This window comes from Heptranchias perlo, chromosome 3 (genome assembly GCF_035084215.1).
Source record: "Heptranchias perlo isolate sHepPer1 chromosome 3, sHepPer1.hap1, whole genome shotgun sequence".
In the NCBI taxonomy this organism is placed as follows: Eukaryota; Metazoa; Chordata; class Chondrichthyes; order Hexanchiformes; family Hexanchidae; genus Heptranchias; species Heptranchias perlo.
The window spans coordinates 58,717,568-58,732,984 of NC_090327.1; the positions used below are offsets into that span (position 1 = coordinate 58,717,568).

General features: G+C 41.6%; 1 protein-coding gene across 5 annotated transcripts in view; it reads right to left on the reverse strand.

Annotated features, from left to right (window-relative positions):
• LOC137314431 (coiled-coil domain-containing protein 178) overlaps positions 1 to 15,417 on the reverse strand; it is a 363,911-nt gene that overhangs the window by 171,027 nt on the left and 177,467 nt on the right. For all 5 annotated transcript variants that reach the window (XM_067979795.1, XM_067979798.1, XM_067979796.1 and 2 more), the window contains exons 17-18: positions 14,012 to 14,157; positions 9,429 to 9,588 (exon numbers count right to left, since the gene is read on the reverse strand). In XM_067979795.1, coding sequence (XP_067835896.1) covers positions 9,429 to 9,588; positions 14,012 to 14,157 — 306 coding nt within the window. The remainder of the gene's footprint in view (positions 1 to 9,428; positions 9,589 to 14,011; positions 14,158 to 15,417) is intronic.

A 15,417-nucleotide genomic window follows, 5' to 3' on the forward strand; every position in this document is an offset into this window, starting at 1 on the left:
ATTGAAGTAAATTTTTCTGATCTTTTACACAACATTGGTGGAGCCACATTTAAAGTACTGTGCGCTTGCTATCTTTAAAAGGATATTGATGTACTGGGGATAGTTCAGAGAAGACCAAAAAAACTAAGTCTTTTAGGAGATTCATTGAACTAAATTTGTTTTCAATGGGAGAGGTAGAAGAAGAAGAGGAAAGGACATGATTCGGGTCTTCGAAATGTTGAGAGGCATGGACAATGTAGATGCAAGCACTATATTATTAGCACAAAACCAGAGGACACAAGTACAAAATTAACAAGCCTCAAGCAAGACAAGAGATTAGAAGGATTTTTTCCCCTCCGTAGAGTACTGGATATGTGGAATAGACACCCAGCAAAAGCAGTTTGTACTGTCAATAAACACATTTATAGCAAATGCTTGAAACATTGACAGAATTAAATCACAGAACCCATGGTGGTTTACAGCACAGAAAGAGGCCATTCAGCCCACTGTGTGTGCTGGCTTTTTTTTAGAACAATCGAAAATGAATCCCAATAGCCTGCTCTTTCACCACTGGATTGAAAGTTGCAGGTGTAAGAATATGGATAGGTAGAGATCAAATACAGTCGATCTGACTTGAGAGAAGAAATGGGCTAAATATTAAAGCTGTCTTTTCTTTTTCCCTGCTTTCTTTGTTCATCTAAAAATATCTTGCATATTAAATTTACAAACTCCTAATGAAAATGTACCAAGCTATTGTTTTGAATATACCTTCAAAAACATAATAAATCTGACCATAAAGGCCACATTAAGCACAGAAAAAGCCCTGAAGAAGGAAGGAGCTGCAGCACTGTCTTGGAGTGAGTAGTAAATAGAAGTAGGGCAGGGAGGCAGTGATTGGCCTCACTGCTCAATTTTACCACTGCTTCTGTCATGATCTCACCCAATTTTGGGGGGGATTGTGGAAAAATAAGCCATTGTCAGGCATTCGCCTGAGGCTGAGATAGATAGATTTTTGGACTCTAGGGGAATCAAGGGATATGGGGATTGGGCAGGAAAGTGGAGTTGAGGTTGAAGATCAGCCATGATCTTATTGAATGGCGGAGCAGGCCTGAGGGGCCGGATGGCCTACTTCTGATCCTATTTCTTATGCTCTTATGGAGAGTCTAGAACTAGGGGTCATAGTGTCAAGATAAGGGGTCGGCCATTTAGGACCAAGATGAGGAAAGATTTCTTCACTCAGAGGGTTGTGAATCTTTGGAATTCTCTACCCCAGATGACTGTGGATGCTCAGTCGTTGAGTAAATTCAAAACTGAGATCAATGGATATCTTTACACTAAGGGAATTAAGGGATATGAGGATCGGGCGGGAAAGTGGAGTTGAGGTCGTAGATCAGCCATGATCTTACTGAATGGCGGAGCAGGCTCGAGGGGCCGTATGGCCTAATCCTTCTCATAAGAAATAAAAGAAATAGGAGCAGGAGTAGGCCATATAGCCCCTTGAGCCTGCTCCTATTTCTTATGTTGAATGAGGTGTTCAGAAGCTTAACTGACTGTCGGGGGGGGGGCGGGGGAAGGATGAGGAATATAGTAGTCCACTATATATTTCATTTCTTCCGAGTAACTGTTTTATGTGGGCGCCAATATGATACTGGATCGCCAAAAGTGTGGTTCGGCAGCATGCCATGTCAGGGGCCTGTAAGCTTCGTAGCATCGGGGGATGAGGATTGTTAATTTAATTATGGTGGGTGAGAATTTGGGAATGGACTGTGGCTGAAAAACATACTGAGCGGTAACCGTGGCCTTACTTCCAGGCTGAAGATTTTAATTTTATTTTCAGCTACTCTCGGCAGCAGACATCAAGTCGGGACTTGGGATACCTGAGGACAGGTTAGGACTGTTGCTTGGCTTCGCTGTGTATGCTGCAGTCAACATTTTGAGGTACTGAAGCAAAGTACTCAAAATAAAACTAAGCAATTGTAAGACTATGTTAATGCTACCTTTGGACATGGAAGCAATGCACATCATTGGAGACCATGGTCAGAAGAATGAAAGTTTTAAAAATAATGATTTTTGTAGGGACCATGGGGAGAGGGAGCAGGCAAGGACCAAGGGTTAGCTGAAACAAATACTTAAAAATAATATTTAAGTGCTATTTATTCTGGATGGCCAGAGGCAGAGTGGGAGATGGGCGGGTGATGTAATATGCGACCAGGAGGCCTAGAAGAGGGAAAACATTTTTAAAGGACTTTAAAAATCATGTTAAAGAAGTTACTAAGAAATTAAAATAGTATTTTTTTTACCATTCACTCTCACTATTACATAGTACCAAATGAGTGTGACAAATAGCCAGATGAGGCTGGTGCAGGCAAGGTGCAATATCCTTAACACTGAAAACTCCTATCACAGCATCACCTGCAGGCATAATTGGTACAACAATTTTCCTCCAACTAAATATTGGGAAGACCGAAGCCATTGTCTTCAATCCATGACACAAATTCCGTTCCCTAGATGCGGACTCCATTCCACTCCCTGGCCACTGCCTGAGGCTGAACCAGACTGTTTGCAACTTGGCGTCCTATATGACCCTAAGATGAGCTTCTGACCACATATCCGCTCCATCACCAAGACTGCCTACTTCCACCTCCATAACATCGCCCGCCTCCGCCCCTCTCTCAGCTCATCTGCTGCTAAAACCCTCATCCATGCCTTTGTTGACTATTCCAATGCTCTCCTGGCCGGCCTCCCATCTTCCACCCTCCATAAACTTGAGCTCATCCAAAACGCTGCTGCCTGTATCCTAACTTGCACTAAGTCCCGTTCACCCATCAAATGCTGTGTTCACTGACCTACATTGGCTTCTGGTCCGGCAACGCCTCGATTTTAAAATTCTCATTGTTGTTTTCAAATCTCTCCATGGCCTCGCCCTTCCCTATTTCTGTAACCTCCTCCAGCCCTACAACCCTCCGAGATCTCTGCACTCCTCCAATTATGGCCTTTTACACATCCCCAATTTTAATCGCTCCACCGTTGGCAGCCGTGCCTTCAGCTGCTTAGGCCCTAAGCTCTAAAATTCCCTCCCTAAACCTCTCTACCTCTCTCTCCTCCTTTAAGACTCTCCTTAAAATCTAGCTCTTTGACCAAGCTTTTGGTCACCTGTCCTAATATCTCCTTATGTGACTTGGTGTCAAAGATTGTTTGATAACGCTCCTGTGAAACGCCTTGGGACGTTTTACTACATTGAAGCTGCTATATAAATGCAAGTTGTTGTTGTTATTGTTGGTACAGACAGTATTATTGGTGTACCCATGGGAGCAAGATTCCCATTAAATTTTTCAATGAAACTTGTGCCCCCATATACTGAATTTAGTATATAATTAATTTTTTGCCACAATTATTTGGACTGTATTTCATTAGTCACGAATGTAATAATTAATTTAATTTAATGGTAACAAATTCTTTATAGTGAACATTAACCAGTAAATGTAATTAAAATCAAAATCTATACTACAAGTTTTTGCATCGACTGTTTCTTAAATAATCTGATTAATGTCAACTGGCTACAAATAAATTAGGTTAGATTTGTCTAAAGTGAACATCTGACAGAGTAGCAATGGTAATCTCAGTTTAATTTTAGTTTTATAATTTCACAAGTGATTGAAGGTAAAACTATATCATATTCTTTTCACTGAACACCAACACTGAAAAGCACAGTTTTTGCTGTTTTAAAAATCCTTTCTGTATTTACCAGATTTCTTCTGTTATCCATTACGTAACTACGTCCATATTATGCAGTGCCAGGATTCCTGCAGTACTTTAATCTGTTATATATCCATTTACATAAAAAGTGAGTAACATTCTTTGTAAGTACAGGATTATGGTGTTAGTATCCTCTAACTATAGAATTGTTCACTCTCGAATCTTTTGCACTTCAATAACCCATTTAAAGTTGTTGCACTGAGATATCTGGTGGATTGAGCATCACTGCCTCTTCATCTTTTGAACTAATGTATTCTTGATCACCGTTTAATGAAACTATATACCACATGGAGTTTCCACATTAGATAAGCAATGTGAGTCTCTCATCAAGCAAGTAGCTGTGGCTGTTAGTAATCTTTCAGATTCAGAGTTTGAGACTAGCAGGCTTCCTGATTTAAATAAACCCTTTTTAACTATAAAAAATTGACATGACATGATTGCTAAAAAAAAATCATTTAAAATTTTTATGTTGCTAAGTATTCTAGTTGCTGTGAAAAAGCAAAACATGCATTGAAAATATAAAACATTAACTGGTCACTGAGGGGATCCAATTTACAGCCTGTGGAGACAACTCACATGGCTCACTGACACTGGCATTATCAGGTTTGTGGAGGGCACTCACCACAGCTAAATGCCATAAGGCAACAGAGATTTTCTACTGATGCAAATAAAGATATTTATTCCTCAACCACAGTTTAATCTACAGTCAGCTCTGTTTACTGCTTATTTGTATCTACGGACACAGCCTATGCCCAGAAACAGAACAAGACACTTCTTGCTTTACTAAAGAATGTCATTATTAACCGTCTAAAGACTGAAACACCATTCTGCATGCACAGAAATGTAGCGAACTATCAGAGTTTTATTTATTCAGAAAATGCTGTGAAATCAATCCTATTTTATGAATCTCTTCAATTCCCTAATTCTACTCCTCCATTTTCCACCTCCATAACAAAATTAACCTGATTGCTATTACGTTAATATGTTGAACTTGACTGGGAGTCTCAAATCTCAGCAGTGATTGAAAGTCACACTCCAGCTTTCCTTAAGTACTGCGCTTCACTAGTTCAGTTGCGTTCTTTGGAGGAGGAAGGGAAAAAGACCGTCATGCACTGTTCAAGCATGTCTCCTTATGAATCAATCATGACTCATCCATGTATAGGTTATACGGGCTCAACCATCTACCCTCCCTAGCAAAGGTAATGGGGATACATAGAAAAAATGTTGGGGGGGGGGGCAGAAAATAAGAAAAAAAAGGAGTAAGAAATTACAAATATTAAATATAAACAAATAGCAAAATAAATGGTTAAATGCTTTCACAATGACTTCTGAACATTCTTCCCAAAATACTGACTGAATTTCAGCATCAGGTGGGAAACAAAAGCACACTGTACTTCGTTACTCCCATTCCAGTGGAGAGTGGGCTATAAATCTCACAGCTGCACTCAAGAACAATTCAGGTTAGTGGCTGAACTTGCACACATGAAGTCATAGGGATGACACCACGATCTTGGACTCCCAGGGAGTGCATCTTGGGAAATTAGTCACCTTGTGAATGTCATTTCCAGCTGAGAGCACCCACCCCTCATATATCAACTGCAACACTTGTGTATATTTTGCACAGGAGATAGAGCAGATATATTGCTGTGTTATTGACTGCCTTGAAACAATACAGAAACTATAAATGGGTCATTCTATTCTATTCAATCCATAAAGTTCCTTTCTGTGACTAGTCATTATTGTGTGATAACTGTACTTTGCATCAGAAGCAAAATATCAAAATTGCTGATGGTGAGCAGTTCTCCCAATGATTCAGTGGATAAATCCATCACCCCGTGCGATATGGAGTTACACAAGCCAGGGAAGTCCAACTTCAATCCCTAGCCTGTGCGTAAGCTGATTCAGCTGGGGCAGCAGAAGGGGCACTCCCACTGTTCTTTGTGCCATTGGGTTAGGCAAGATAAAAATAAGCCAGGGTTTCTGCTCCTGATCACTGTCCAGTGGTCCATGGTGAAAGTACTTGTCGTGTAAGCAATATCTGGCTCAACAGTGATTTCCAATGAATAGCCTCCCCATAGTCAGTCTCAGCTCATACACAAGAATGATCTCTTTGGTGGGTACGGGGGTGCTGCTGGTATGCGTTAATGCCTTCAGTCGAGCAGCAAAGCAGAAAATGGGGAAAAAAAAGCTGCTGCTTATAAACATTGTGTACAAGAATAGAGAATTTACCTCCAAAAATTGAACAATACCGCTTCTACTAAATAAATCATAGGGAAACGTGACCTGGAGTCTTGCAGTTACATAGAAGTACATAGAATTTTCAGCACAGAAACAGGCCATTTGGTTCAACTGGTCTATGCCAGTGTTTATGCTCCATATGAGCCTCCTTCCACCCTACTTCATCTTTGATCTTATGCATTAGCATTTTTGCAAACTGATAGACACATTCAGTACTGAAAAAATTAAATGACTACTCTATTCTAGTTAGAGTTGTCACTATGCTGAAAACCCTTACACTACATTGAGGTTCTCTTTGTAGTAAATTATGCAAGCTGATAGGTTGGTAACATGGGTTTCTGAGAGGAAACCAGTTACATTCCGTCTCACTTCTGAGGACTTGTGCTGAAGTTTCTTTTTTATCATTCAGTTTTGGGAATAGAAAACAAATATAGTCTTTTTTAGATCTACGAATCTGGTTTCATGTTTGCTTATCTACAAAGAGAACTATTCACCTTTAAGGATAGAACTTGTGCTCTCACGATGGCTCAGCGACTTCTTCCAGTGAGGCCAGGAACGAGCCAAGTTCGATCCCAAAACTATGCTGAGTTACCCAATCTCAGCTAAGTGAAGGTAGATGCAAAGCAATTGGCTTGGGTTGGGGTGTTAGAATGTAAATGTGTGGACTTTGGTTGTGGAAAGAATTGAGCTCGGCTGTGATGTTCTCCTTTGGTTGAAAAGGCTGCTGATGTGCTTGGTCAATACTCATGCATGAATAATAACGACTTAGGTGAGAATGGAGAATGAATGGCACCTATGGAACTGTACCCCATTAAGGAACATAGGAACATAGGAAGTCAGTACATTCCAGCAAGGACAGAAAGGGGAGAAAGCTGATAACAAAGAAATTGAACTTTATACATCTCACATCAAAGCAATTTCCTAGGCACAAAGGAGAAAAGACAAACTATTGTCATCAGTATCTAAAAACCTGCTCAAAACATTTGGAATACAAGTGCAATGCTTATATAGATAAGAACAAAGAGAACTGCAAATGATCTGTTGAATTTTTACATTTTATGGAAGTGGACCAAAGTGGTCCATGAATAAACTAAATATGCTTTAGGCTTCCTTGGGCAATGCCTGCCCCGTGCCCTCCAACGCTGCTTGTTATTGTCAACCTGAAAATATACAAGAGGGGCCCCATGTAGATTGCCATTCTGATTTTCCATCCACCTTGTAAGGAGGCACCTGGTCTTCAGTAGTTTGCTGCAAAGCTTGCCCAAGATTAGAAGCCCAGCAAAATAGGAAATTGATACTGTGACGCAACTACTTTGTGTTCCTGTGCATTCATTCAATCTAATTGTTACTATATTGCAACATAGTTGCTAAACCGTCAATTAACTGTGGTTAAAAAGAGGTGATTTGTGTTATAAGAACATAAGAACTTAAGAAATAGGAGCAGGAGTAGGCCAATCGGCCCCTCGAGCCTGCTCCGCCATTCAATAAGATCATGGCTGATCTGATCCTAACCTCAAATCTAAAGAACACAAGAAGTAGGAGCAGGACCTGGCCACTCAGCCCCTGGGCCCGCTCCGCCACCCACAGGGCCTTGACCGATCCGAACTCAGCTTCATGTCCAATTTCCTGCCCGCTCCCCGTAACCCCTAATTCCCTTTACTTCTAGGAAACTGTCTATTTCTGTTTTAAATTTATTTAATGATGTAGCTTCCACAGCTTCCTGGGGCAGCAAATTCCACAGACCTACTACCCTCTGAGTGAAGAAGTTTCTCCTCATCTCAGTTTTGAAAGAGCAGCCCCTTATTCTAAGATTATGCCCCCTAGTTCTAGTTTCACCCATCCTTGGGAACATCCTCACCGCATCCACCCGATCAAGCCCCTTCACAATCTTATATGTTTCAATAAGATCGCCTCTCATTCTTCTGAACTCCAATGAGTAGAGTCCCAATCTACTCAACCTCTCCTCATATGTCCACCCCCTCATCCCCGGGATTAGCCGAGTGAACCTTCTTTGTACTGCCTTGAGAGCAAGTATCTCTTTTCTTAAGTATGGACACCAAAACTGTATGCAGTATTCCAGGTGCGGTCTTACCAATACCTTATATAACTGCAGCAATACCTCCCTGTTTTTATATTCTATCCCCCTAGCAATAAAAGCCAACATTCCGTTAGCCTCCTTGATCACCTGCTGCACCTGCATACTAACTTTTTGATTTTCTTGCACTAGGACCCCCAGATCCCTTTGTACTGCAGTACTTTCCAGTTTCTCGCCATTAAGATAATAACTTGCTCTCTGATTTTTCCTGCCAAAGTGCATAACCTCACATTTTCCAATATTGTATTGCATCTGCCAAATCTCCGCCCACTCACCCAGCCTGTCTATATCCCCTTGTAGGTTTTTTATGTCCTCCTCACTCTCTACTTTCCCTCCCATCTTTGTATCATCTGCAAACTTTGATATGTTACACTCGGTCCCCTCCTCCAAATCGTTAATATAGATTGTAAAGAGTTGGGGACCCAGCACCGACCCCAATATGTCCAATAAACATTCAAATTGGTGGTAATAACTAATTGCTTTTATTTACAGACCCTCTAGTAGATTCCCGCCAAAGAATAGAAAAAACAATAGGAAGGAGGTGTAATTGCTACAATATGCTTACTTCTGTCAGGGAGCCATCTTAGTGTTCAGTTAACAATATGCACGTACCATACGTATCATTTTGACAGGATCAAAAAAGTCATGGTCTGATGATACAGTGTATTAGTGTGGAACATGTGGTTGCATAGTGTGCTGGGATGCATGTTTGATCCTGCATATGTTGATTGCCTAATCTCAGATGCCTTACTGTGGACAGGTGTCGAAGAAATGTCAGATGTTCAGACAGTCATTTTGAGTAAACTGTTCAGAGTGACATTGGTGGAGGTTTGGGACAGGCCCTTTTGGCCAGATAGGATAAAGAAGGGAAAAAGGAGTTTATCCTGAAAAGAAACAATAACCTAGGCTTCTCATACACCTTCTAGTGGCCAAAGCTGTAACAGGCCTGAGAATACATTGTTCGGTCACCCTAACTCAGTAAAGAATAGTATTAATGCACTTGAGTTATGTACCCACACTGATGTTTATATAATTTGTACAGCACTTCATTTTCATAAAAAATAAAACTGTTCTGGTTTACTGTTTAAAGATCATTGAACTCATTTAAATGCTACAGGGCTGCTGATGTTTTTTGTGTTAAAGGTTGACCCTATGATGTCATCACTTCAATCTTCACAATCTAGACTTTTCATAGCCAGCTATAAAGTCCAGTTTTTCAGGCAATCAGTCAATGAAACCCTTTCCTTTTTAAAGAAAAAAATTGCTCCCACCTCCAAAATTCTTCTTTTATATAAAAAGAAATGCAATTAGTACAAATGAAACGATTGAAGAATGCCGTAACTCTTTCATCTGTACTTACCCTGACTTCTTGACGTTTGTTCTTTCTTTCACGAATCAATTTCTGGTCATCTTTCTCTGTAAATGCCCGTCTCTTTTTAACTATTTCAAGTTCTGTCTTAAAACCGTTGGTGATGATCGCAGCATTGTTGTGCTTGAACTCTACCACATCTCGAATTGGTCTTGAAAGAATAGACACAAAATATAAGTAACACTGATTTGTTTGCAATAAAGTCATGATAGGAAACCAAAATCTTTGCAGACATTTATTACAGCTACTTCAGTATAATGTGAAAGTTGCAAAATTATAACCTAAATTCTTTAAACATTTTTGATGGTATTTACTCATATTTCACCCATTCTATCAAGGTTGAAGTACAACTGCTGAACAGCATGGACAAAAATACAAAACAAATTTAAAATACCGCGTGACATAAAAGGATGAAATTGGTCTTTGGCGGTAGTGTGAAAGAAGCAATAGCAAATCGGCAACCCACTGGAAAAGAAAATCAGGCACGATGTAAAACAGGCTGCCAATTCGTTTTTGCCCATTTTGCACTATCGCCAAAAAACAATTTTGCCACCAAAGACTCTACTTGGCACAAGCAATTATGTTGCTAGCCATAGGCAATTTCATACTATTTTGGTAAACAGACAATTAAAAACAAGTCAACAATAAAAAAAAAGTACAGTGGTCTCAATATTCCAAAATTGTTGGAAAAGGGTAGAGGAATCTACACTCAGCAATCTGTGCGTTATCTGACATGGGAGCGCTTGATGCTGGCACTAGGTGCTCAAAATGGAAAAGTGTTTCATTTCACAGGGCTAACATTCTTCACCTTGATGAGCATAAAGTTTGGAGCGTATAAAGTTACTTACGGTCTAACTGTAGGTGGTCTGTAATATTCATACTTTTACTGAAAGAAACACCATCTTCACATGAAAAAAAGGTTTGGTAAATACTTTTTCATTTGGGATGTGAGAACAGCTAGAACAGCCAGATGTTATTTTCAGCACACTGGTACCATACTAAAGGAGAAAACGATGTGCTAAGAAGTAGCAAAAAGTTGTTACGAATTGACCCAGTGTGTGTTTGGTGGCAGTACATCTGATGAGACATGAGTACTGAGCACCTCTATGGCGGAAATGGGGCCCATCAGAGGAATTACAGAATCATAGAATGGTTACAGCACGGAAGGAGGTCATTCGGCCCATCAAGTCTGTGCCGGCTCTCTGCAAGAGCAATCCAGCTAGTCCCACTCCCTCGCCCTTTCCCCATAGTCCAGCAAATTTTTTCCCTTCACGTACTTATCAAATTCCCTTTTGAAAGCCACAATTGAATCTGCCTCCACCACTCCTTCAGGCAGTGCATTCCAGATCTTAACCACTTGCTGTGTATGAAAGTTTTTCCTCACGTCACCTTTGGTTCTTTGCCAACCACCTTAAATCTATGTCCTCTGGTTCTTGACCCTTCCGCCAATGGGAACAGTTTCTATCTACTCTGTCTAGATCCTTCATGGTTTTGAATACCTCTATCAAATCTCCTCTCGACCTTCCCTACTCTAAGGAGAACAACCCCAGCTTCTCCAGTCTATCCACGCAACTGAAGTCCTTCATCCCTGGAACCATTCTAGTAAATGTCTTCTGCACCCTCTCAAAGGCCTTCACATCCTTCCGAAAGTGCAGTGCCCAGGCCTGGACACAATACTCCAGTTGTGGCCGAACCAGTGTTTTATAAAGGTTTATCATAACCTCCTCACTTTTGTACTCTACGCCTCTATTTATAAAGCCCAGGATCCCGTATGCTTTCTTAACCGCTTTCTCAACATGCTCTGCCACCTTCAATGATTTGTGCACATATACCCCAGGTCTCTCTGTTCCTGCACCCCTTTTAGAATTGTACCCTTTAGTTTATATTGCCTCTCCTCGTTATTCCTACCAAAATGTATCACTTCGCACTTTTCAGGCCAGGATCGAGAACCTGGACCCCCAAAGATGAGGCAGGTATTGCATTTAAAAAAACATTTTTTAAGACTGTCCTCCTTGCCAAGGGGGCTCCTGGATGTAGCATTAAGAAATTTCCTGGGGATGTCCCAACATGCAATTTGTGGCCTGCTGCACAAATTGGCTGCCCTTAGTGGTGCAGGTGCTCACTGGGGTCTTGTAAGTTAAATGACCTCCCTCTGACCTGGCATATCCCCCATCTTCACCAAGCTGGGAGATCAACCATGGGTCAACAGGTGATGTAGAAGGGTATGCTAGGAGCAACATGACGCATAATTTAGAATGAGGCACCAGTCTACTGAAAATACAGCCCAGGGCTACCTGTATGCTAAACACCAAAAGCAGCAGATTACAGGCGGAGCTAAACGGTTCCACAACCAATGGATCAGAGCAAAGAACTATAGTCCTACCACATCTGGTCAAGATTGATAATGGACAATCAAGCAACTAACAGGAGAAGGTGGCTCAATTAACAACTCCATCTTCAACCATGGAGGAGCCCTGCATGTGAGTGGATGTGACAAGGCTGAAGCATTTGCAAATGTCTTCAGCCAAAAGTGCCAAGTGGCCAATCCAAGTCGGACTCCTCCTAATCATCAGTAAAGTGATGGAAGGAATCATAAAAAGCTCCATTAAGCAACACTTACTCACCAATAGCCTGATCAACGATGTTGAGTTTGGTTCTGCTACAACTACTCATTTCCTGACCTTGTCACATCCCTGATCCAGATATGGATGCAAGTATTGAAATCCAGAGGAGAGGTGATAGTAGCTGCCCACAAGATCAAGGCAGCATCCGACTGAGAATAGCACCAAGGAGCCCAAGTATAACTGAGGTAATTGGGGATCAATGAAAAAGCTTCTAGTGGCTGACGTCAAATCTGACACAAAGAAAGATAATCATAGTTTTCGAAGGCCAATCATTGCAGCCCCAGGATATTGTTGCTGGAGTACCTCAGGGCAGTGTCCTTAGCCCAACTATCTTTAGCTCCTTCAACAATGATCTTATTTCCATTATAAGGTCAGGAATTGGGCTGTTTGCTAATGATCCTACAGTATTCAGCTCTCGTCACAACTCGTCCGATAATGGAGCAGACCATGCCAACCTACAAGAGGACCTGGATAACATCCAGGCTTGAGCTGACAAAAGGCAGGTAGCATTCACGCCACTTAAGTGCCAGGCAATGACCATCTTCAACAAGACAAGTCCCAACCATCTTCCCCTGACCTTCAATGGCATCAACATCAACATACTGGGGGGGTCACCACTGACCAGAAGCTTAACCGGACCAACCATATCAACATTGTGGCCATAATAGCAAGACAGAGGCTGGGCACTCGCCGATGAATGGCTGTACAAGGGTCATGTGGTGGAATCGCATCACTTGCCTGATGGATGCAGCTGCAACAATACTCAAGAAAATTGACATAATTCAGGACAAAGCAGTCTGCTTGATCAGCACTGCACTCAGTATCCACCCCTCCACCACCAGCATACTGTGGCTGCAGTATGTACTATCGACAGGATACATTATAGCAACTCATTAAACTTACTTCAGCAGCACCTTCCGGCCCTACGGCCTTTACTACCAAGAAGGACAAGAGCATCAGAAACATGGCAACACCATCACCTGTCAGCTCCCCTCCAAATCACACACCATCCTTACTTGGATATCTACCGTCACTGCTTCATTGGGGCTGGATCAAAATCCTGGAATTTGCTACCTAAAACCATTGTGGGAGCACCATCATCACTAGGACTGCAGTAATTCAAAAAGAAAGCTCACCACCACCTTCTCAGGGCAACTAGAGATAGACAATAAATATGATCTTGTCAGTATCTTGAGATGAAAATTTAAAAAAATACTCCAACAGGCATCGTAACCTGCAGGTTTTTCTGGGCACATAGCTCTAATGGTGTTTTTGTTTCAACTAATGAGCAGGGTAGAGGATTTAGTCTCCAGTGCTCAAGACCACATGACACAACACTGTCATTCAATTCAACACTAATTGACAATAATCTGGTCATTTCTCTTACCCTATTAGGACAGGAAGTGTGAGCATTATAATGAAACACTAATATAGCAAATATTAAGATAAATGCAAAATTCTTTCCGCAACGCAATACAGAATTTATTTTGTCTTTGCATCTACATGGTGCCTTATCTGTCTAGGAGTCACAGTAAGAAACATGTAAAGAACAAAAAAACAAAAATTAAGCTTTCATACAATGTCATCCTTCACTTGGGCCATGCACACACAGACCCCAAAAAATGTACTGAAAACAGGTATCTGCTCCTTTATATAGCTTTTTAGCTGCAAACCAAAATTATAGTTGCTAAGAAATTAAAAAGCAATATTCTTTTATCTATGGAATAAAACATTTTTGAGCGAATATTCATAATATAGTGTGCCACTTCTAAAACTGTAGTCTAAATTTAATTAATGTATTGATTAAAATTAAGAGCACTTTGCTTTCACTGCAACTCAACTGGGAGTATAAGAATTAACAGAAGTTTCCTTTCTGGACAGTGACGTAATGAAGCAAACATTACAATTATGCAATAATCAATTAGTGTTAAAAAATCTTTACAGACGTACTTTAAATCTTTAATGCTATTTTTATATTTTTCAATCTCTTTCAATAGCACAGTTCTTAAGGCTTGCTTCTGACGAGAATTTTCCTGTAGCGTCTCAATTTGCCTGAGGGTGTAGTTAAGCTGATTGATGCTGTCCAAATACTCTTTCTGCAATAAAGTAACAAAAATTATCAGCATTAATATATCGGTATGATAAGCAACACAACATCCTCCCTTGACAGATGGAGATTTTTAAGATCCAATACTAGAAATGAGAAAGTACAAGATGCAGCACGATCCACCTTTACGTAAGAAAGCATAGGATGAGTTCTACATAATGAGCAGAGAATTGTTCAGCTGGACTTGTTTTCATTGGTGAAAAGAAAATTGAAAGAGGGCTTGGCTCGTGTCTTTAAAATACTGAGAGATATAAACAATGTAAATGTACATAGGCTATAGACAGACTGTGAGCAAAGAAGTAGAGGGCATTAAAATGATCAAACCTGAAGTGAGACTAGGGGCTCGATATTAGCAGGCCGGCGGGTTCTCAGCGGGGGGGGGTCGACTGGGCACGTGGGTAATGCACCCGGTGAAATCGGGGTGCTCCGCATGCAATTACAGGATAATTGGAGCCACTTAGCTGTGCTTCCGGGTTTCCCGCAATTAAGCTGCGCGGCGGGCGGACTGTGCATGCGCAGCAAGGTCTGTCAGCTGGAGGAGCCCTATTTAAAGGGGCAGTCCTCCACTGACTGATGCTGCAGAAAATAGGAATAATTACAAAATGGAGCAGCCCAGGGGGAAGGCTGCTCCCAGGTTTAATGATGCCTCACTCCAGATATCATTGGATGGTGTGAGGAGGAGGGGGAGGACAGAGATCTTCCCCTCGGTGGGCGGGAGGAAGCGGCCTGCCTCTGCCACCAAGAAGGCCTGGCTCGAGATGGCAGAGGAGGTCATCAGCACCACCAACATCTCGCGCACCTGCATATAGTGCAGGAGGTGCTTCAATCACCTAAGTAGGTCAGCCGAAGTGAGCACACTTACTCATTCCCCTCCCCTCCGTCTGCCACATCACCGCCCCCACCACACATCTCCTTCTGCACTGCCAACACTACTCTATCACATCACCCCTCACACCCAATCAAAGCTCATCCTCATCTTACCTGCACTTACTCACCTTGCCAATACTCATCCCACCACTACCACTGAACCGAATCCTCATACAATCTCATGGCTGTATCTCATACTCACCCTCTGATGCATCTCTTTCATGGTCAGCCTCACTCAACCTGCCACTACCTGTGCTGCAGCCACAGGGCATGCATCACATATGTGCAGTAGGAAGCGTAAGGCAAACGTGTCGTGAGCACGAAGGGGATGCACAAGGGTGTTTGAGGGTTTGTCATGGTGTTTACCTATATTTAATTTCTG